The sequence below is a fragment of the Panthera leo genome, chromosome B1, assembly GCF_018350215.1.
Source record: "Panthera leo isolate Ple1 chromosome B1, P.leo_Ple1_pat1.1, whole genome shotgun sequence".
NCBI lineage: Eukaryota > Metazoa > Chordata > Mammalia > Carnivora > Felidae > Panthera > Panthera leo.
This window is the reverse complement of record NC_056682.1, coordinates 64,580,442-64,604,990: the sequence shown is the minus strand read 5'-3', so window position 1 is coordinate 64,604,990 and position 24,549 is coordinate 64,580,442. Positions and strand designations below refer to the sequence as shown.

Here is a 24,549-nt window from a genome sequence, read left to right as displayed (position 1 = left end):
GTAGGTTCCAGCCCTGGATCAGGCTCTGTGCTGATGGTGTGGAGCCTGCTTGGGATTCCCTGTCTCCCTCCCCGCCCCTCCCCTGCTCGTACTCTCTATCAAAAATAAATTTAAAAACATTAAAAAAAAGAAAGTACTCGGGGCGCCTGGGTGGCTCAGTTAGTTAAGCATCCGACTTTGGCTCAGGTCATGATCTCATGGTTTGCAGGTTCGAGCCCCATGTTGGGCTCTGTGCTCATAGATCAGAGCCTGGATCCTGCTTCAGATTCTGTGTCTCCTTCTCTCTCTGTGCTTCCCCTGCTCGTGCTCTCTCTCTCTCTCTCTCTCAAAAATAAATAAACATTAAAAAATTAAAAATAAATAAAAAGAAAAAAAAAGAAAATACTCAAATATAAGCAGGGTATTTATATGGCAGGCATTGTGTCAAAGGAGCTCATGCAAGGGCAATTAAACAACATGAACTCATATTTCTTTTCTAATGTTGCAATTATGTTATTTTTTCTTTTCCACAGACTGATTTCCACTCCCTCCCTCCTTGGTTAGCATTTCTCCTTTGTCCTGGGAGTTTTGTACTTCATCTTCTAGCATTACTCCTAGACTTGTGGTTTTAAAACATCTATTGGATATAGATCCAATCTCTGCCTCTCCAATAGCCAGAAACTTCAGCTAGTTCTCTAACTTCATTAATGTGGTATCCTCAATAAGACACTTGATGCTTCCTATATCTCACCATGTCTTAAACTAGCTTTTCTTCCCAAAGATGCCATTCCTTAAGTATCTTGCTCTCAGCTTGCCTTTATCTTGGAACCTCCCATATACTTTAGACTCTATATTCAAATTGTCATCAACTTGCCAATATTTTTCTCCCTCAGTGTTTTCCATATCTTCTTTCTTTTCATCCTTACTGCTATCTCCCTAGTAGTTTTGAATTGTCAACAGGTACATGAACTGTCTTTAAGTCTTTGCTCTTTTCAAACCATTCTCAAAACATAGTTATTCCGATTTTAAATACTGTCACTCTTCAAGAACTCTACCATCATCAAATAAAATCCAAATTACTTCACCTGCTTTTTATATGACCTTCTGTAATTTATATTTATCTTACCTATCCTTCTGTATTTCCCACTAAATCCCAATATACAGGCATGGTAGCATGGTACAAATTTACCAGCTGATAAACTGTGGGTTTTGCCACAAATAAGTTCCTACTGTGCCAAGATCTTGATTCCTATCAGCCTGGAGGTTAGGTAAAGGATACTGAGTGTATTCTCCCTTAACCCTCGTTGCTTCAGAAGTGTTATCATGCTCTACATGTGTCAAAATATAAAATATGTTGGAAAACTCTGGTGTAGTTGTTAAAAGTACAATCAGCGTTAGAATCATGGTTCTGCCTCTGTATGTCTGTTATATTACTTAATTTCTTATATTTTCAAGTTCCTAATCCATAAAATAGGAAAACAGCAGGGTCCATACTTTATAGGACTGTTTACAAGGATAAAATTCAGGGATAAATAAAGGTTAAATAGTATTTTTTCAATCAATACTGAGATGGTTATTGCATTCTGGGAATATCTGCCTCTGGAAAAATCCTCAAATATGATCTCATACCTGTGATACCCTCCCTCTATTGATAATACCTCATCTAAATTGCAGCTGTTCTAACACTCACACCCTTAATGAAACAGCCTCTAGATCTTCTTTCCCTACAATGCTCCTTCCATTTCCTGGGGTTTCATTGCCCTTAAATTCCACACTACACAGATATGATCCTTGGTGTTTGTTAATTATCTCATCTATGCAAGTTCTGATATTATGGGCTACATAAATTCCTGTTTATTCATTTTTGGGGGTAGGATTTTCTTTGTACAGAAAGAATAGCATAATACTGAGTAATTTAAGTGAAGGCAGTGTTAAAAAGTCAGGGTAAAAATGGTTAATTACTAGACCAGAAATGGATTGGGAACACTCTACTTTAAGTGATTATTTAAACATGTACAGAGCAGAAAAAAACAAATAAATGAAAGAAAACAAACAAACAAAAAAACCCATGCATAGAGCAGAGACCAAAAGAGATAGCTTAGTGAGATGATTTAGCAATTCTCAGAACTCGTTACCAACTACCAGTGTTTTGTTTGTGTTTTGGGAAAATCACTTATAATGAAAGTGAGAAATGTATTATCCTTACATATACCATGCACTCTTTAATTTGCATTTGCGGAACTAAACTGAGGTGAACCAATTTTGTATCCTATCTGAGTATCAGAGGAAGTCAAGCAAACCGATCTTTAGTAGAAAGGAGAAGTAACTCTTACTTAATAAGCAGCGAAGACGGGCACTATTTAATATTATTCTTACTAACATCTGTTTCCACCAACTCTTATTGATATGGAATCAGCATACATTTTTAGAATTAAGAAAAACCTTATAAATCAGATATCTAACATTTTCTTTACAGAGATGAAATATTTTAAGTTACCATTCAGCCTGAGATTAAAAAATCTTGATAACTCTGGGGCGCCTGGGTGGTTCAGTCGGTTAAGCATCCGACCTCGGTTCAGGTCATGATCTCACCATTCATGGGTTTGAGCCCTGCATAGGGCTCTGTGCTAACAGCTCAGAGCCTGAAGCCTGCTTCAGATTCTGTGTTTCCCTCTCTTTCTGCCCCTCCCCTGCTCACGTTCTGTCTCTCTCAAAAATAAATAAACATTAAAATTTTTTTTTAAAAATCTTGAAAACTCGAATTAAAAATATAAGTATGACAGAAGAATAAAAATATTCTACAGAGAGCTAATACAATTTTTGTAATCATAAGATTGGTCATTCTGAATCTATTAGACAATCTGCAGATAAGTGACAGTTCTTCACACAAAAATGATTTTTTTCAAGTGTTTTGTTTTCTGAAAGGGATATTTTCAACTCAGAAACACTTGGTACTTAGCATGACTTCCTGAGTTTAATTTCACGCCCTAATTTGTCATCACTGACTTGTTCAAAACCTCAGACCATCCGCAGAGCTGTAGTCTGAGTAGTGACATAGCAATGTCCCTGGTTCCTAACTTGATCCCAGAGCTGATACAAAGTTGCAACTAATCAGCCACATTTTCTTCTCACCAGGTATCGATCACACTGATGGAAAACAGCGAGAAGATAATGATCACCTTGCTGTGCCAATAATTGTAGCAGGAGGCCAGTTCTTATTTGAATTTATAGGTATTTTGGTTGTATGAGCTGCAATGGGTTGGGAAGATTCTATTCGAATTGCTCTTCCTGTAGCTGTCATCACCTCTGGTGATGGTTTGATCTTGTTGATACTGAGTTTAAACTCTTGACTGGGTTCAAGGATTCTCATAGGGACTCCTCTATCATGTACAGTCTAGTGATTTAGTCTCATCGTGGGCTAGGTCCTCTTTGAGGACTTTCTGGGAAGTTTGCATGGGTTCTTGGAGCACACTAGATTTTTCTGCCATGTACAGGCATGTATGGTCCCAAGAGTCCCAAGTGTACCCAACAACAGAATAGAGTTTCTCAGTAGTTTTAAGATCAACTCAAACTGTCCAAACCCTCCAAGTCAGGAGAGACCTGAGGATGGATAGTACCCTTTGGAATAATCCCTCCTCTGTTAACTATTACTTTGTTGCCCTATCCTTACTCTCTTGTTGAGCTGAGTACAATCTACTCCTGGATAAAGGAGGTGATTTTCCCCACTAGTATGCATCTTTTCAGATCCTACCTTATAATTTTGGTGACATACAGATGAGTAAATAGGTAATAAATGTTGAATGAGCATACTGATATACTGATTTTCTCTACATTCTCACACATGGCACAAACATTCACTTTATAAGTCAGTTTTGAGATCTTTTTTGGGTTTGTTTGTAAGACTGATAAAATTAAACTAGAGATACTCCTAAGCAGATATTCTTAAACTTATCAGCTGCATGCATTGATGTGACAGGAAAAACAAAAGGACACATACTTATTTGCCTTTTGTGTAGATGTAACCAAAGAAATAACATTTGCTCAGATACATAGTAGGGCTTTTGTACATACATAGTAACAGAACTACCAGAAAAATTATCATTATAACTTTTTAGTCTTTTTATTTTCTGCATCTGGCAGAGATTCTTAATTCAAAGTGATTTTTTAAAAAAAAAACAAACAACACTCCCAAACAAATTCATTTTGTGATAGCACTTTCTCTGTGATTGCTAAGTGTCTGAATACTCATAACCTCATTCTCAACCATAACTTCCTTCCATTGTTTTGTCCACTCAGTAATCTTATCTGGTAGAGCATTACATCAAAGGAAGTCTCAAGTTGCCATGGATAATTTACAGAGCAGGTAATTTATTTACAGATAACCAAGAATGCATCGAATGAATTAGAAATATGCTTCTGCATATGAAGTCTTCTAAACAGGCAACTAAGCGTCTTGGCAAAATACTGATGTTTTATAGCAGGTCCAGCTACTTTGAATGCAATGAATGAATCAGTCTTTATTCACAGTTATCCATTAATTCCTTCATTTATTAATCATTAGCTCAACAGTTTGTTGTATATGCACTATGTGTGAGGTTATATAAGGTACTGTGATAAACACACAGAGTAAGTCTCAGTCTTTGCCCTTCAAGGACCTTATTCTTTGATAGTTTATACACTGGGAAATGGCACAACTAGCTAGAATCCAAGTTACAATGTGATGTGTGCCATCTCAAGTGCTGTTGTATGCAAAGGAGGGAAAGACAATGTACAGATTGCGAGTTGGGGAGAGTGGTCAAAGTCCAATGGAAGACATAGTATATGAACTGGAATTGGAGCTTGGGTGGAATTTTGGCAGATAAACATGGCAGTTGGTGGGATACTCCGTATATAGCAGATATTTTCAGTGAATGTTTTGAAGTAGAATTGACCAGCTAATCAGGTAAAAAATGTGGACAAGTTTGACAGCAACATGAAATGTTGGATAAGTCTGTAGTGGGATGTCATGCTGAAAAATAAAATAAGATTATGGAGAGCCTCAAATACATTTCCTTCATCCATTGCCAACACCTGCACACATACACACACACACACACACACACACACACACACACACACAAACGCTTAAGTGTCTTCAGTAGGAGTGGGAACATACTAAAAATTTTGAGTAAGAAACTAGTATCATTAGGAAGCTTAATCTGTGTTACCTCAGAGATCTGAAAGAAAAAGAAGGGAATATTATAAGAGTCAAAATCAATAGTAGTAAGAAGAGCTACACTAATAGTTGTGAGAATGGAAAAGAGAACACTAGATACTGTACAAGTTGGAAAAGGAGGTACCAATCTGGGTAAAGGAGGTGGGGTGGGCTGTGGGACAATGGGAGTGAAGGACAGACTGACTTTAGGGTTTCAATGAAAGCTTCTCAGGACAGATGCTTAATCTACAGGGGCTCTGAGCATTTGTCACCACAGGTACCACTTAAAAACCATCATGTTTGTGAGCTAATTTTTAACTTCATTACATTGTATGGGACAGTCATTCTGAAAAACAGAAGGAAGCAGTTTCACACTTTCTCATAGATTCTACTATCTTGGATTTGAGATATTTCAATGAAAACTCATATCTGAAAGATATTTTTGCCAAATAGCAGAATAACAGATAATTAGTTCATATAGTAATTACATTTAAAATATGTTTTTCCAACTAGCAGTAGAATGACAAATATCTAATTAATAATGTGGTTCCTTACTCCCTCTAATTCAATTTTCCTAGTATGTAGTATATCCAGAATTATTCTCATACATTTCATTGTCCCAACCATTTGTTTCTCTGGGGTGGAAAACACACTTTTGTGGATCCAAATGAAAATGCCTTAAAAAAATAAAATCATATAAATTTTATTTATTCATAATCTTTACAGAACAGAGCTTCCACTTATACCAAAATAAGTTTCTTTTAAAGGTATGTGTGTGAACATTATACATTGTCATTTGGAGAAATAACTGAAAACATAGCATAATCCTATTAAAAATTATGTGCATAAAAGATTAGAAGGGAATATATCAAATCTTAATATATCTAAATATATTAAAATCTAAGTAGTGATTATCTAGCTAGGTAATTAAGTTTATTTTTCTTTCAAATGTTTATTTATTTTGAGAGAGAGAGAGAGAGAGCGAGAGAGAGAGAGAGAGAGAGAAAGGGGGGGAGGGACTGAGAGAGATAGGCAGAGAGACAGGATCCCAAGCAGGCTCCACACCGTCAGCGCAGGGCCTGATGTGGGGCTCGATCCCAACTGTGAGATCATGACCTGAGTCGAAATCAAGAGCCATTCAACCGACTGAGCCACCCAGGTGACCCGCCAGGTAATTAAGTGTAAATCAAAATAGTTTTCTCTGTTTTTAATTTTCTTTACAATAACCGGAACTACTGTGATAATCAGTAAAAGAAATATTAAAATAAACAAAAAAATATAAAGGCTTAAGAATAATTCTCCACTTCTACTTCACTTTCTTTTTCTCATTCTCTAGTACTTTGACAAATTCATGAATATATATTTGAACAATTTGGAAAAGTGTTTTGTCTTATTATCAGTAAATGTGGATTGCTCTACTGTTCCCTTCCTGCTCAGCTTCAGAAGCAGCCACTCTTTTTCCTCATAAAAAGCTTAAAAACTCATTATTTTAATTTTTTTTCACTTTTTAAGATTTTTAATTTTAATTCCAGTATAGTAAACATACAGTGTTATATTAGTTTTGGGTGTACAATGTAATGACTCAACAATTCTATACATCACTCAGTGTTCATCATGATAAGTGTACTTTTAATGCACTTTACCTCTTTCATCCATCTCCCCACCCACCTCTCCTCTGGTAACGGTCAGTTTGTTCCACTTTAGTTAAGAGTCTGTTTCTTGGTGTGTCCCTCTCTAGGTGCAGCCCTTGTAACATTTTAGTTATGTAGTAACCAAAGGATTTCCACCCACTGTCATTTATATTTTAACAGAAATACAAACTTGCAGGTGCTAGCCTTATCAGTGAAAGTCTCCAGTTTATACCCAATATATATATTGATTTGAAGGACAGAAAGTGTTCAGAATACTTTGTCCCTCATCTACGCTCCACACGTATATACCAATACCACAGATATCTTATATTATCTGAATTCTAAGTATATAAAACTTGATACTTCATGCAGCTATGGTATACATCTATGATCTACAAAAGTATGTGTACTCAAACATTCCATTTCTGTATAGAATTCTGCTTCAGTTCCTTAGAAGCTAAAACCAATTTACCCTGTTGTTTGCTAGCTGAAAGGGGTCTCTCAAGCTCCATCATCAGCATTTTTACCTGCCTGGACTTGTGGATATGTTTCAACTTTCTTTTTTTTTTTTTGACATCTCTTTTTTTTTTATTTTTAACTTGTTTTATTTTTTATTTTTTTAAATTTACATCCAAATTAGCATATAGTGCAACAAGATTTCAGGAGTAGATTCCTTAGTGCCCCTTACCCCTTTAGCCCATCCCCCCTCCCACAACCCCTCCAGTAAGCCTCCATTTGTTCTCCATATTTATGAGTCTCTTCTGTTTTGTCCCCCTCCCTGTTTTTATATTAGTTTTGTTTCCCTTCCCTTATGTTCTCAATACTCATCACTGCCCATGGAGTCTTTCTTGGTGCCTGGCTGTGATTTCATTTTGTATTCCTGTGATTTCATCACCTTTTGAACTTTTTCAACAGCATTTTTCACGACGACATAATCTAACCGATAAATTGATATCATTTTTCCTCCACACTCAATATAATCATAATGAATTTCATTAATTATGTACGCCAGATGCAATCATTTTGTATATCGTTTCCTTATTTTCTTTGCCTTTTTAAAGGTCTCTGAAGCAGCTGTCTTTATTTGAAGACAAAAACTATATAAAAAAAGTGAAATGTATAACTTCAACAAGGAGTTTGATGAAAGATAGATGAGAACTTTTTTCATGCACAAACTACAAAAGTGAAAAACGTAAGTGCAAACAAGGAAGTACAGAAGTAAAACCTGAAGTATGCGAGATAAATAAAAGAGTGTATCACTGTCATGACTAATTCCCAGTTTATTTTAGTTTTTGATGATGTATAGCTGATAGATAATAAGAAACTAGTAACATTCCTCTGCTTTCTTGATGTTGATGGAGATTGTATCTTTTTTTTTTTTTTTTTTTTTTTTTTTTTTGATGCACACAGCAAGAAAGAAGGTAAAGTCCTGGGCTTGATATTTAAAAACATCTTCACTGTCATTGTAATGAAAGCTGCTTTTTGTTTTCAAATTTATTTTAATTTTCAAATACCATCTTAATGTGGCTATTCTTGAAAGAAGTACATCGTGAATACAAACTGATAATATCTTTTAGTTGGATTCATAAAATAACATTTTACTTGAATGTAACTGTAACAGCTTTACCTGTTGTAGATTATATATCTATTACATATATATGTTATAAACATAAGTATGTATATTTCATATCATAATGAATATTCACATTATATTAGTGAATCACAAAGTTTGTTGATTTCCGCACTTGATCCCTTAATGGCATTTGACAAAAGGTAGGGGAATGAAATCATTGCACATGGAGCCAAAAAAGTCCATTCACATGACTCATCATATCATTATGATAAATATATTGAAAATTAATCTGCATGCAAACTTACCACTGGCAAAGGCATGAAGAAGCTACAAAACTTATGCACATTTGTGAGCCTTATTTTTGCATAGAGTGGAATTTAGGCCAAGATGTCTCCCAAGGGATGTTGAAGAATATGGTTGTGAGATCAGGTGAGAAATTGGCACAAATGCTCTTTTAACTGGGTAGGTGGCATCAACCTATGGTTGTACTTGGTCACATTAGCTCAGTATTTGGGAAGGTGGGTGGAGGTGATGTGGAAGAAGAAGCATATACTTTTTTTTTCTATTCTTCTTAAGGTTCTTAAGCAAATTTCACATAATTTTACCCCGAACTTTTCTCTTACCCATTAACGACATACTATATGTAGTACATGATGCAAAATGATAAAAAATATGTAAGTCATGACTTTTATGATACATCTTTGTATTTCTTATGAAGTCAATAGTCATGATATAATTTAAAAAATCATCCTTGCAAGAATGTTCAAGTCATTATATGTCATGGGAAATTAAGCAGTTAAATAAGAGAGAATTGATTTTGAGCTATTTATCACAAAAAAGTGCAGGATGCCAGTGGATACAGATATTTGCTTCTATGACATTTCTTTTCCCACAAATACCGAGTGTCTTAGAGTTTTGAAGTTGGAGAAGCCATCCTTCTAAGCACTTAACATAGCTCTCTAGCAGTAGGATAAGACCTTAACCCTGTTCTCTACCAACCCTCATTGTTAAAGAAAGTGGACCCCTGTGGAACATGTTCATTACATGCAGGTAGCCGAGGATGCCATCCACTATATGAAATGTTCTCATTATAAGGACTCATGAAAGAAATTTTGCTTAGTCATTCTTCATTACTAGCAAAAGCTGTGTTTCATCTGAACACTTGGTGTGCTTTTCCGTGAAATCTGTTTCTTTGCTTTGGCCACTGTGCCTATGAAACTTAAGTTTGTAGTATATCTCCATATATGCATTTTTGTAGATTTAGTATCATTCTACCCTTATTTTCATGTGTCCTGATTTTCTCAATTTCCTATTTTATCCTTTTGGAGTGTATGTGTGTGTATATATATGTGTATATACACACACATATATGTCTATATACATACACACACACACACATATATCTACACACATATGTCAAGTCATTGAAAAAAGGAAAAAGAAAATAATCAAATACAAACATGTATCATGTCCTTGAAAAAAAGGAAAAACAGAATAATCAAATACAAACATATATCTGTGCCCTTTATTTACCCTGTGTTTTCCTGTCTCTCATGTACATACTTGCAGCAGGCTCCGTTTCCTTATACTCCAAAACTCCCTATATTTACCCATCGCAGCATGAACACCTGTATTACAATTTGTTTTCTCATCTGCAGTTGCTACTTCGGTGGATCTCAAAATTTGTGTGTATCAGAATCACATAGAGGTCCAGTTAAACTAGATAGCTGGGACTTACTCCCAGAGTTTCTGATTCAGTAGGTCTGGGTTGGGAGCCAATAATTTGCATTTTAACAAGTTCCCACGTGATTCTGATGCTAGTGGTGTAGGGACTATATTTTGAGAGCCATGGATTTAGTTGTTTGTTTGCTTTTTCTACAGTGTCATTTGCAAGTGAATTGCAACTAGATGAGAAATTTGAGGTCTGGTCCAAGATGAACATTGTAAAAAGCAGCTGCATCTTCTATTTCCACCAATAAACTTCTCAAGTTTAAGAACCACTATCCGAAATGGTTTCAAGAGCTGAAGGGAAATAATCTGTACCAGTTGTTCACCCCCAGGCTCCTTTTTAGTGTTTCTGGGTTATAGAAGTGTTGCCAAGTGAACCTGCTGCCCAAAGTATGGTTCTTGCAATATATGTATCTTCTGGGCATCAGTTTGTTCACCTGATATTGGGTTTAAAAAATCAGTGATTCTCAGCCCTGGCTTCATTAAAGTAATCTGAGTTGCTTTTAAAAATGTACCCATGTTGAGACATCACTTCCAGGGGGATCGGGATGGGGTCCTGGCAGGAACATTTTTTTTTAACTTGCCAGGTGAATCTAACACATACCCTAGATTGAGAACTACTGGATGAAATGATCTTTCTCATTCTTTCTAGCTTGAACTGGTATAATTTTGAGGCTTTCAAACCAAGACTCCTCTCATTCATGGAACATTCTGACATTGTATGTGACTTCTATTTCACTCTAGTTATTTATTTTTCTTCCTATATTCTGCCTTTGTTTTCTCCATTGATACTGTCTTATACAGTGGCAAACATTTTAATTTGGTTACACCCTGTGAGAGTTGTGAGCTAGCTCAGATCAAAATACTTTTAAAATAAAGACATCAGAATTTATTAAGGTGAGGCTCAGAGGGGCCAAATGAGAGCAAAGTGGTACAAGTTAGGCAGAAAATGGAGAGGCTTCATGATCACTTGTTAGAGAACCATGAAGGAAAGAAGAAAGTTTGCAGTATAATGTCTAAAGTAAAATCCACCTTCAGGAAGCTTTCCAAATACAGCAGCTCCTGTATTATGACATCTTTAGTTCTGCATAAACCTGGAAGTGAGTGAATGGGAACAAACAGACTCCTGGAGGCCTCCTTATATCTGACAGAAGAGGCAAGGAGACCATCAGGCTGAGTTTATGGCTGTCAGACTGCTATGAACCAAAGACAACTCACCCAGGCTGTGCCAGGGGAATTTTAATTTCTGAACCCAATTAGACACTGGTGTTTAAATTTGCCTATGTCTGAGGATGGTTGCAGAAGATTTGAAATGAATGTGTAACGACTCTGCAATGGTTGTAAGGAAGATGAAAACATAAACATGGTAATTAGAAATGGAGGAAATGTTCATGCTATAAATAAATTCTCACATATAAGTCATGAGGTGGTAGCAACAAACACTGTACCCAGTATTCATCAGTTTTTTTATACAGTGTTCATTACACTGTTCATTTTCTGTTTGCATATATATGTGTGTGTATATATATATATATATACACACAAATATATGTTTAAAAATGAATTTGTATATGTGAGAGAAGACTGAAGGTGCTGCTTTTTTCCTTTTTCTTTTCTTTTTATTTCTTCCTTCCTTTCTCCCTCCCTTCTTCCTTCCTTCCTTCCTTCCTTCCTCCCTCCCTCCCTCCCTCCCACTCTCTTTTTCTTTTTTTCTCTCTCTTTTATTTCTTCTTTCTTTCTTTCTTTCTTTCTTTCTTTCTTTCTTTCTTTCCTTTCTTTCGGCAGGGAAGAAATTGCACCTTGCCAAACAAATATAAGTCCATTAAAGAAAGCTCATAGTTCAAAATAATTGTAATCCTGAACACATATTGTTCTTAATTTAGGAAGTAGATAGGGGCACCTGTTTGGCTCAGTCAGTGAAGCATCTATTGATTTGGCTCAGGTCATGTTCTCACAGTCGTGAGATGGAGCCCTGTGTTGAGCTCTGCACCAGGCTTGGAGCCTGCTTAAGATTCTCTCTCTTTCTCTCTCTACCCCTCCCCTGCTCACGTTTTCTCTCTCTGTCTCAAAAAAAAAAAAAACCCAAAAAACAAAAAACAAAAAACAAAAACAAAAAAAACCCCACCTAATTGATATTTTTTCTTATTTAGCATTTTGTACTTTGATATAATTGAGTATTTAACCAACTTAGAAATTAACAAAGAAAAGACAAATGTAGTATAGTTTAAACAGCTTTATAATATGTGAATATTGACTTCTATGTCTGAAGGACCACCATACTTCTATCTACTTTTGCCTGAAGTTTTCTGAGGTTGGAAAATTCCTGTTTAATATTCAAATTTACTTTTGGTTTTATAGGTAGAGAAATGTCCATTTTTTTCTTTTTTCTTTTCTAAAATCATAGCTTTTTAAATAATTGGCCTACAGAATACATGCTATTTCCCAAAGTCAGAGTGATTTACTTAGCCAAATTAGAAGAATATTAATCAATCTACTTGGCTTGTGATAATCTACCAATCAAGACAATCAGTATTATTGGTGACACTGTCATTCCACTCCTGGAAAGACTGTCTCCCAAAATGAGAACAATTGGGAAAAAAAACCCAAAAAACACAAAATCTTGCTAAGAACAAAGTATGTATCTGAAAGATGTATTTTGAAAAAGATATAAAATGCCATTTCTGTAAGTCTTTCATGTTTTTTTTCTCACAAATTTCATGTGTGTGTATATATGTATAAATATCAATGTCTTAATTCATTGCTTTTGTTCATTCAAGATATAAGTTACTTGGATAAATGCTGAAAGACTGAAATTGCACTATACATTCATAACATTAGAATGTGGTGCTAATTAACATTTTATTTGTTGGAGAACCCTTAAATCTGTAGAATAAAGTAGATAGTCTATGTCTGAAGTTTTGCTGAGGACTACAATAAGCATAATTATTCATTTCAAAAAAAGAAATTAGTTCTACAACACTATCACACTAGCAATGCATACATTTGCAATACACATCCATTTTTCTCATTTTTTCCATCGGATATATAAAGAGAGAGCCATTTTATGTTTTCCAAGTTTTATCCCTCCCAGTAGAGAGAAAGCAAGAGTTGAAAGTGAGACCCTATGACTCTATATTGAGTAATTCCAATAATTCACCTGTGACAGGTTACTGATGGTGTTCATTTCTGTACTTCCTACCAATTAAGTTGTTATTAAAGTGAACAGAAGAAAGATTATTATTAATTCTTATAAGACTCAGCAAAACAAGGCAAAGCCTAAGGAAGAGAATACATTTATGAACTTTCTGAAGAGTCTGTTACCCCTTGGATATAAATGGTTGCCATTAAGTCACTTAGGAGACCTCTCTTACCTAAATATTGAAAACTCTGAACAGTTCATCTTTTACTCATGGAATGGACTAGACAATAGAATGCCAGTCTCATTGTGGTACAAAAAAAGTAACAGAAAGAAGTAACACAATACATAAACAAAATTTAAATATCTATTACACAAAGAATATAAATCTAGGACCAACAGGTAGAAAATACAAGGATATAGGCTGATTAAACATGAGAAAGAGTGTTTTCACAGTTAGAGATTCTAAAAGGAAAGAGGCTGCCCCAGGAAGCCTTCTTGTGTCCAAGGAAGACAGAGATGGTAATGTGTGCTGATGTTCTAAGGGTCTTCAAAGATCAGACTGGAAAGTGACCTAGATGATCCGTGAGTCTATGAGTTTTCCCAATGCTATAATAATTACCTGAAAGGGTAAGGTAAAAAGGAGTATGGGGTTTTTTTTCCTCTCTAAATAAATATGGAAAGCAAAACTACTAACTGAAATGTTATTTTACTAAAATAAAATGTTATTTTAAAAATCTTGTTTGTAAAGCATATTTGTCTCAGTTTTTAAATTTCAAATTTATTTGGAGATACTTGGGGATACGTATGTAAAGCTGTGCTAAATGTGAAATCTAGAGGTTTCATGATGTCACTGCTTAGGTCCAAGTTCAACTGCCTTCTTTGATTGTGTCTGCATTTAATGATGTACTGCAGAGGTAAGTTACACTTCCTGCCATCTGTGGCCATATAAACACATAGTTTTGTCCCTCAACAGAGCTTCCAACAATGCTTTTTCTACCTTGCTATGCTTAGCACTGCCAGACTTAGCAAAATTACACGAGACACCCAGTTAAATTGGAATTTCAGAGAAACAAAGAGTACTTTTTTTAATGTTTAAATTTTTTTATTATTATTTTTTTAACGTTTATTTATTTTTGAGACAGAGAGAGACAGAGCATGAACGGGGGAAGGTCAGAGAGAGAGGAAGACACAGAATCTGAAGCAGGCTCCAGGCTCTGAGGTGTCAGCACAGAGCCCGACGCGGGGTTCGAACTCACAGACTGTGAGATCATGACCTGAGCCGAAGTCGGAAGCTCAACTGATTGAGCCACCCAGGTGCCCCCAAAGAGTATTTTTTTAGTATATGTGAATCCCAATGAGAAATTATTTGTTGTTCTCAGAAATTCAAATTTCACTGATGTATGGCCCTGCAAGCAACCCCTTTGCTCTCCAAGGCCATCAAAAAGAAACTTCTGTAATCTGTAGATCTACATTTGTTCCGGTATCTGTCATTTCCTCTTTTACTTCTATTGCAAAGAAAATCATACCTATTTTCCTTGCCATGGCAATCTTTTTATTTTGGGCTTTGGGTCCCATCCTTTCCTATCTTCTCTGTGGGGATTTAGAAAATAACAGTCTGATCAGTTTTATTCATTGTCAACTTCTCTCTCTTCCTCTCTCTGAGCTCAAATATTCTCTAAATTGAAAACAAAGAGAGGCCCCTGAATTCACCTCTCTCCCTATTTATTACATTCTCTCTTTCCTTTATACAGTCTTAGGTTTTCATCTGCCTCTTTGGTCACTCTTCCTTCTCTCCGTTGGCTTCTTTTCCTCTTTCAGGGCCATTAAGTGTTCCTATTCCCCAGGGTTCTTCGTGCCATCATCTCCTCAGTTTACAGATTTTCTGTAGGAGATCTTGACAATAACTACCTATATGCTCAAGACTTCCTACTCTTCATGTAAAGTTGCAAAGCCTCTTCTGAACTTTCCTGGATATCTCTCTTTGGATAGTTGTCTTGTGCCTCAAACTATTATGTATAAAACTGAACTCATCTTCTTTTAAATCTGACTTTCAAGCAGCGTGTTCTCTCAATAGGAAAGGGTGCTATAATCTACCCAGTGTTCTAAATCAGAAACTTGAGATCAGATATAAATGTGAGTTATCATCAGATTCTGTTTGATTTACTTTCAAAATATTTTAAAAATCCATCTACTTCTTTTTATTCTCACAGCCACCACCAACTCTTCCTTGGGACACAGCTCTGTCTTTCTAATTGGTTTTCTTTCCCTTCAGCCTCACCCTCTCCAGTCTATTTTCCAAAAGCAGCTTGAGTGGTCTTCCAGAACACTAAAGTGACAGTGTCATCTCTTCCTTAAAAGCCTACAGAAATTTACCCCTGTCATTAAAACGCAGTCCAAACTCCTATCTGTGGTTGATTAAGAACTCCATGGTTGGTTACCATTCCCCTCCCCATCCTCGCTGCTAGGTCACACTGAAATCCTTTTATGCCCTACCTCACTCATCTTTGGACACTCACATACACAATATCCTTCTCTTAGAACAGGTTATCCATTCTCTTTGCTTGGCTACTCTCCTTTGGACTTCTTGTTAATTATTAGTTTCTCAGGGAAACCTGCTTTTTTTCTATTGGATGTAATGTGTTCCTTTAGCTTCACTCATGGATTGTTTTTTGTTTCACATTTGCTTGTTCAATTATTTGTTTTACCAACAGGAATGTAAGTTGTTAGGGGATGGGACCATTCCTATATTTTCCACTCTATTTCCAGCTTCTAGAATGTTGCCTGGATACAGAGTAAATTCCCAATAAATAGTTGTTTACTGTGTGAATGAATGAATAAATGAATACACAGATATGATGGCAGGGATAAAAATGGTCCATTTTAAGCACACTTCTCTTAGGAGCTCAGGCTTATTATTAAAAAATTATCTAAATCAATCTTATAAATGCTAGTGCTTTGTCAAAAAGCATGACTGTGTTGCTCTCTGAAAGTAGTTTTCTTCTATGAACATTCTGAGTTTTACTTTTTATTTTATTTTTGAACATTCTGAGTTTTAAAAATGTTCTCTTTCCATTTTCCCTCACCTCGTTTAAAGTTACTGCAAATTGCAAGAATTAAACAAGTCAAAAATAGACTATTTTTAGAATTTTCTCATTTTCCTCAAACATTTTTCTTAAAGATGGGGTGCCTGGGTGGCTCAGTTGGTTAAGCATCTGACTCTTGGTTTTGGTTCAGGTCATGATCTGTGGTTCATGAGTTCAAGCCCCCCATCAGGCTCCATGCTGACAGTGTGGGGCCTACTTGGGATTCTCTCTCCTCCCTTCTGTCTGCCCCTACCCCACTCGCTCTGTCTCTTAAAATTAATCTTCAAAATTTTTTTTCTTAAAGAAAAAAATGAGAATATGAATAATGAAGTCCATAGCAAAACAATATAAAGTATACCCTCAATCTCATCATCTAACCCATGCTAGACTAAAACATTACAAAAAGTTATTTACTTTTGGGCTTTTCCTCTTTTAAATAAACCATTGATGGAATTAAATATATCTTTTTTTTTTTTTTTTACCTTGTACCACCCAATTCCCATTGTTCCCCATGGTTTTTGAGTCTCCTCTTTTAGCACTCACTAATTTCGAAGCCATTCTGAGGATTCAGTTTGAGCAATTGCTAAATGCCAGAATTATTCTGAGTACTGTGGACAGCACAAAATAGATATAAGACATAATTCATACTTCAAGAGCTTATTATATAGGAAAAAGAGAACCAAGAGAAAATAAAGGAATATTAGGGCATCTGGGTGGCTCAGTTGGTTAAGCCTGTGACTCATTTTCAGCTCAGGTTGTGATCTCAGAGTTCATGAGTTCAAGCCCCATGTGGGTGGGACTCTGCACTGACAGCACAGAGCCTGCTTGGGATTCTCTCTTCTCTCTCTGTCCCTCCCCCTTCATGTGTGTATTCTCTCTCTCTCTCTCTCTCTCTCTCTCAAAATAAATAAATAAACATTTAAAAAAAAGAAAAGAAGGGAATACTAAACAAGCACTACCGACTACAAAAGGTTGTGGGACTTTAAAGAAAGAAAAGATCACTGCTGACCAGAATAGTTTGGGAAAGCCTTATGGAGCCGATAAAAATGAGATGGATATTGATACATCTAAATATGGGCATTTGGAAAGGAAGAGAAAGACACTGGGAAGGGGGACAGCTTCACTGGATGGTATTTGAATGCTATTGTTTTGTTTTTTCCTGCTTATAATTCTCTTTTCACTTTTTCTGGTACTGATGCTGTTCTTTTTGTTATTGAAATGTCTTTTCTCCAATTCATAAGGGTCTTGAGGGGTTGCCAATAGTCAGATTTAAATCCAAATTTCCCACCCAAGGACTCGGTCCAAGCATAATGCCTAAAGCCCCTGGTGACTATGATTAGCCCAAGGATGTGACCTAGAGCAGGCTAATTGTATTCCATCCCTGGGATTTCACATGTAACTGCTTGAAGATAACATGTCTCTCTTCAGTTAAGTTGAGGCTGGTAAGATTTAAGCCAAAAACTCTCTCTACCCACACTGTTTCTTCCCTCTGCTATCTACAGGATACTTGCCTGCAGTTGGAGAAAATGAAAACAACACACAGAGAAGAGAGAACCATACTGTTTGAGTCTCTGCAGTCCCTGAAGTCATCTGTATATCTGGATTTCCTATGTCTGTGGCTAATACATCCCCTTCTTGTTTTTGTTTAAGCTCATTTGAATTGGTTTCAGTTGATTTTAATCTGGCAGAAGGGTCCTGACAAAAGCAGGTAATAGGCTAAAGAATGAATGTGAGAAAGAACGAAGTGTAGAGACGAGTCAAAGTGGGACTATTGAGAAAGAAGGCACAGATCAAAAGCCATCTTGGGAGAAACAAATGATGGGTTTTGGTTAGCGACTGGATATAACCAAAGCAGAAGAAAAATAGTCAAAAACTGGAAATTCAGGGTATGTGTGAATGCACTGATAGAACTGGGGGTAATTGCAAGAGGAAGTGGGTTTGAAGAGACACAGTAGACAAACCATGACATCTGAGTTCCTGGTAAAGTTGGGATTTTGTCAGTGTATGATTTAGAGGACCAGCACGTACTGGTATGACAGTGTAAAATACAAGAAAGTAATCTATTTTTGATTTGTGTCATCACTCAATAGAATACGATAGAAAACTATAATTATACTTCCCAAATTCATCCTTTCAATTTCTCTCTTCCCACTTAAGGCCCAGGAGAAATATAGCATAGCACAGTGGTTCTCAAAATGTGGCCCCTTAGATCACCACATTCGTATTGCTTTGGAACATTTTAGAAATGCAAATTCATGGACTTGACCCCAGAGAAGAGAATCAGAAACTCCTGGGAGTGGGTCCAACAATCTGTATTTCAACAAGCCTTGTGGCCTATGCTCATGTCCACTAAGGTCTGAGCACTGCTGGTGTCGAGTATTCTTTGTATGTTGGTTCCATAGCAGGTGAGGTAAACTACCACCTAATGCTATGATTTCACACTGTAAGAATAATTCCCTTAGAAAAATTCATTTTCTCTAAATCCATTCATTCAGAAACTATATGCTGAATATATTCTATCTACCAGTCGCTGTTCCAGGCACTGTGGACACTGGAACAAATCTGAAACATTCAATCACAAAAATACCTACATGTTAGCAATTAAAAATTATGCCATGGAAGTGACTAGGGGGCTTGAGTGTTGCTTAGATAATCATGAAGGTGTCCTTAAAGAAATTACATTTCAACTAAAAAGGAATGAGTAAGATTTCATCTGGGGAAGGGCAGAGGGGGTGCTGTGAAGACATTCTAGGCCCTGAAAGGGACAGGTCTGGGCACTTTCAGGGAACTGAAGACAGACTAGCAGGAACAGGTCTTCATTAATGATAGGTGTTAAAGCTGGAGAGGCAGATCTGATAGATCATGCAGGGACTTGTAAATCATATTAAGGATTTTGAACTTGCCTCTGAGGGCAATTAAGAGGCCATTGAAAAGCCTTAAGTATGGGCTAACATGATCTAATCCATGTTTTAAAACTTTTTTTTTTTTTTTTTGTATGAAGAAGATAAAGCCTTTCCCACTACACAGCTATGGGTAGGTTAGCATGATGACTTAAATTTCCTGTAAGTTGTAATTGGCTAATAGAGAAACTTTCTCCGAATAAGGCTTTGATGAGAGTGGGAAAGAGGGTAGGGTGTCTATATGGGGACCAAATGCCAGGAACAGAAAAGGAGGAAGGGCTTAGGAGCTTCTTCTGCTTTGTGGTTGTGGCTGAGGCTGGTTCTGCCCATGCGTGTCTGAAGCAGCAAGAGTGCAAGTTCACAGGCAATTGCTGTTTCTCTTCCTTGCACAGGGGACTCTGGTGCTCAGGCTGTGTCCATGTGGAGGCCTTTTTCCTGTGTATGAGCTCATTTAGAGATTTCATTCACTTCCCAGGCATCACAGTTACCTGCCTGAGAATGATACCCAAATCTATATGTCCTCCCTGGCCTTGAGAAGATTTTCATTTTTAGTATCTTTGTGCTATTGCCCTGTGCTAACACATCATGTTAATGACAGTTGCAAGTATGCAATTGTTTAGTGTTGATCTGTGTATAGTTCTCTAATGCTTGAAAAATTATACAGAACCAGCTGTGATTGCTGTCCTGCCTTTCGCTGACATGTCTCATATTATCTGCTGGACAACTGACCCTGCAATGTCATTGCAACCACAAACAGCCTGCCTGTAATTGAACTCATCATGTCTTTCCCAAACCAGCTTGCCTCTGACCTCTTCTGACTTTGTCAATATCATCAGCGTTTACTGTCTCCCAAGTTCCAAGGTTTGGAGTCCTCCTTGACTCCTTTATCTTATGCTGTTACCAATTCCAAGCACCAAGATTGTTCCCATTCACCCAGTGGAATGCCAGTATACCATCTGTTCTTTCCTTTCATTACTCTTTATTATCGTAATCCTACTTACCCCAAAGTTGGATACTTCTACCTTATTACAACTTGTTCTCTTAAATCTAGGTTCCTTTCCCAATACACCTACCCCCACCAGCCCGGGACAGTGGGACTACTCTGTATATATGTTTTTCTTCATCAGGCCTATGCTATTTAGCAAAGGCTCTTCTGTATTATTTTTTGCAGTGAAATTTGTTTTTCTTAAAGGGATACTATGTAGAACCCCGTTACACACAAGAGATAATCATGAAGCTTCTCTGAAGATGGGCTAAAGGGAGCACAATCTCCTTGATCTGTTCTCAGCTTTTGAGGCAGCCTTTTTGGTACCAAAAGGCTCATCAAGGCAGTTTGAGAACAAAGATGTGTAGAACACAGTTGAACTCTTTGGAAACACACATACAAGTCTTTTTCTTTACAAGTCTTTTTGTTTGTTTGTTTGTTTGTTTGAATTGTTATCTATGTAAACTTTCCAACCTAGTCATATAAATTCACACAAAATTCTTCAGTGCACAGTCATTCCCTCATCTCTGTCTGGGTTTATGGTATTTCCCCTGCCCTGAGTGCCCAGAATGCCTATCCATACGTCTCTGCCAATCTAATTCTACCTTTCTTTGTCCCAATCCCACCTCTTACGGGCTTTCCGGATTGTTCCAGCTGTCAGCAATTTTTCTTTCTTCAAATTTCTGCAGTATTCCTTTTTTTTTTAATTCACCCTGTACTATCTTGAATTTGCATCTTTTCACGTATGTGTTCAATTTCTCCCACTAGATAACAGGCCACTGGAGGAAAGAATCAAGTCTTTTGTTGCATTTTGCCCTCAGCATCTAGCATAATATGCAGCCCTAGTATTGGCTTAGTGGGTATATTTTGACGATAACCCACAGCAAGAAATAATAACTATAGGCCCATCAATCTCACTTTCATTAATAGAAGTCTAAGTTAAATATCCTGTCTTTGAAAATGTTCCTCCAGAGCAGTGCTTTTAAGTTAGGAGAACCAGCCACTATGACTTTAATTGCAAGCATTACTTTTTTCTCCAATTACCATTAAGCCTACAACTAGCTTCTTTAACTGACTTTCATTAAATTATGTTGGAAGTAGATTCGGGGAATGACGACAGATGGTTGTAAGTGGGGAGTTCTTAGTTTAGACTAGAAATAGTGTTTTATTCCATCCTCCAACATTTTAGCAAAGTCTCACTTAAATCATATTCAAAGGATTATAAGAAACTTACATCAATATATAAATCAAATGGTGCCACTTCCTTTAAATCTCTGAGCATGTTTGACAAGGCCTTCTCCACCTCCCCCTTCCTCCTCTGCACCACCCATCCCCCTCGCTCACCACACCCTGGCCACAGAAGCCCACTTCCAGTTCCCTGGATTGCGAAACTCCTTCCCTCCTCTTGACTTCTTATTGTGCCACCTTCTGCCCAGATGATCTTCCCAGTTTCTTTCCTTGATCCATTCCTGTCATCCTTTGAGCCTCAGTCAGTTCATCAGCTCCTCAAGAGAGTTCTCTCATCTTGCAGAATAGGTAAAGCTTCCTTGTTATGTGCTTTCATATTCCTTATCACAATTGTAATTATATATCAACTGTGAAATTATTGTGTTCCTGTGTTTCCCATTAGACTGTAAGCTCTAAGATGTCAGAGACTGGACAAGTACTGTAATATTTTTAATGCCTAGAATTGATGTATCACAGATGCTTGAATGAATCTACGAATAAACAATTTATAAATATCTTATAAAACTTTCAGAGAAACAAACTATTATAATATTATTTACATCCAGAGCTTAATTCCCCTTGTCTTGTTTTGAATGGATATGGGCAGCATTTTCTGGGTCATGTGATTCACATCACACACACACACACACACACACACACACACACACACACACGCGTTTTCTAAAGCAACTTTGACTTTCATAAAACAAGCCCAAACAACAAAGCATTACCCAAAAAAACTTCATATGCTCCCAAACAGAATCTAACCAATTTAAATGACTGGGTATAACATGAAAATGTAAAACTACCTGTTTTGTTTAAAATTATCTGATTTGTGCACACCAGCATGGATATTCATATAATTCTTATTCACATTAAGTTATTCTGAAAATGTATATGGATGAATGAAAAGTGGGAGAAAAGAGTCTCATAGCTATGAAATGTCTACATGTTGAAACCTTTTAGTACATGATTATCACTAAAGTTAATGTGTTCTCCTTCCCTGAAGGCTCCAGCGCCCCCACTGATATGTCCATGACCTGTTTCTCTGTCCTTTCAGTCTTGAATTACCCTGCTGAGTCAGACAATTGGAGAACAAATTAGCACCAACTGCAGAGGAGATTTTTTTGGTACAAAAATCTGACCTTAAAAAACCCAACCCTTAAATATCTTTCCATCAGGATGCTAACAGTTCACCAAATTTGCATTAAAGGACCTAAGGTTTCATACACTCTCTCACTCATATTTACTCCACTCGTCTTGTCTTAAATAGAATGGGTATCAGATCCAACTGTTTGTCAATCCATTTAACAGGATCAGTCATTATCCAATTAAGGGAAAGGTAAAGGGGAAATCTAATTCTATTCTAGAACAGCTTTCAGACCCCTAGATACTTCCATATTCTTCTTCTCTCACACACCTTTTCTTGTTTTCTTACCTTACATCCAATCAGACAGATAACAGTATAAATAAATGTTATGTTTTGAGGGTAGGTGTCAAACACACACCTGACACACAGCGGGAAGAAACGCATGTGGATGGCATCAAGCCTTTCTCTATAGTGACTGACCTGCATATTTTTAAATTATCAGACCCGTCATGGTAGGTGGCAGGAGGCTTCTGCACAGAGTTATTCACCTGGAACCCAGCAGCATCCACATACTTGCTGCCTTCTGCAACTGCCAATATTTCAGGGCTAGAATCTGCTTCTGAAAGTCCTTTCTTGATGGTTTCATACTGCCCAAGACTATGCAACAGCTGCGGATCCCTGTGGTGGTATCTGCCTTTGCTTTCCTCATGCTTCCTTGAGGATCTCTTAATCTCAAAGGATCCTCTTGGCAGGGAAAGGCTGCATTCTTGGTACCTTGTGCCTTTTCCTCTGCAGAGATGTAAAGAGCAACTCTCATGTTCAATCAGCTCTTGTTGCTTTTTACCTTTGGATTCCAAATCTATCAGATCCATTCCATTAGGAGCAGAAGACCCATCCAAGTTTCCACATGGTTTACTACTATTTCTCCTTCTTCTTCGTGACAGTCGGAATTTAACTTGGGCTCTTCTTTTTGCCTGAATCCAGTGACTCTCATCTGGGGAAGAGGAATCTGAAGAATCTGTGTAAAGCTCACTCCATCTGGGGCTTGCGATCTGGAGGTGAAAATCATTTCTCCCTTTGATTTGTTCTTCTGCATGCTCATATCTCTCGGAGGCCCTCCTCCTCCTCCTAGGCCTCTGTTTTACTGATTTCTTACCAGACTCCTTCCTAGCAGGGCTGAGCACCATGACAGGGGTGCATTGCTCAAATGCATCTTCTGACATGTCATGCAAGATGGCAGATCTAGACAAAGCAGCAGGCAAAGGATGGGAGATGGGAATGGAGAGGAAAGCCATGGGAAAACAGAGAGAGAGAATGATGAAAATGATAGCATGGACCAGAAGTTGGGAAATAAAGTTCAAATGAAGAAAATGCAATGAAGGGGGAAAAATTAAACCAGTATAAATTGTCCATGGACAATGCAAGGCAGAAGCAAGAGCCACACAGTCTCACATAATACAGGAGAGGAATACAAAACGTTGGTCTAAAAAATATTTAAATAGGATAATTTGCTGAGCACTTACCTGCAGATGTCCTGAGTGGATGGACAGACAGACAACCTTGACTGGCTCCTGGGAGCTGTCCCTGTCGTTGGACTGCTTGCCTGGAGAAACAAGTTAGATAATTTGGCATCTTGGTTAAGGTAATACATGGTCGATATCTTGCTTTTTTTCCACATATTTAAAAAATTACAGCAAACGTTGCTGCCGGTCATGTTGCTCATAACGCAGCTCACAACATATAGGAAGTTAGTTCGTTTTGCAAAAGTAAAACTTATTTGAGGAACTTGGAACAGCTGAGATGCTGTACCACTTTGCTGTTGCTTCATTTATGAGAGAGGAAGACGATTCCACAAGTTTCTGTTCTATTTACTGTAAACATTTGAATGGAATGGCTCAGTTTGCCTTGGAAGCAATGGGTAACACTTGAAAATTTCATAATACAAAGGACATGAAGGCTATTGTGTGACAAAGATCACACCAATCTGGGAAGCCTAAATAATCAAATAGCCATTAGCCTG

The 24,549-nt window shown here is 37.1% G+C and overlaps 1 protein-coding gene across 3 annotated transcripts in view; it reads right to left on the bottom strand.

The window, feature by feature from the left end:
* MARCHF1 (membrane associated ring-CH-type finger 1) overlaps positions 1–24,342 on the bottom strand; it is an 87,457-nt gene extending 63,115 nt beyond the window's left edge. The window contains exons 1-2 of one of the 3 annotated variants that reach the window (XM_042935140.1): positions 24,053–24,342; positions 20,675–23,771 (exon numbers count right to left, since the gene is read on the bottom strand). In XM_042935140.1, coding sequence (XP_042791074.1) covers positions 22,916–23,771; positions 24,053–24,252 — 1,056 coding nt within the window. In that variant the 5' untranslated portion in view covers positions 24,253–24,342 and the 3' untranslated portion in view covers positions 20,675–22,915. Of the gene's footprint in view, positions 1–20,674; positions 23,772–24,052 lie in introns of those variants that run through there. The other 2 variants (XM_042935141.1, XM_042935139.1) reach the window with 2 other exon arrangements.
* Between the last annotated feature and the right edge of the window lie 207 nt (positions 24,343–24,549).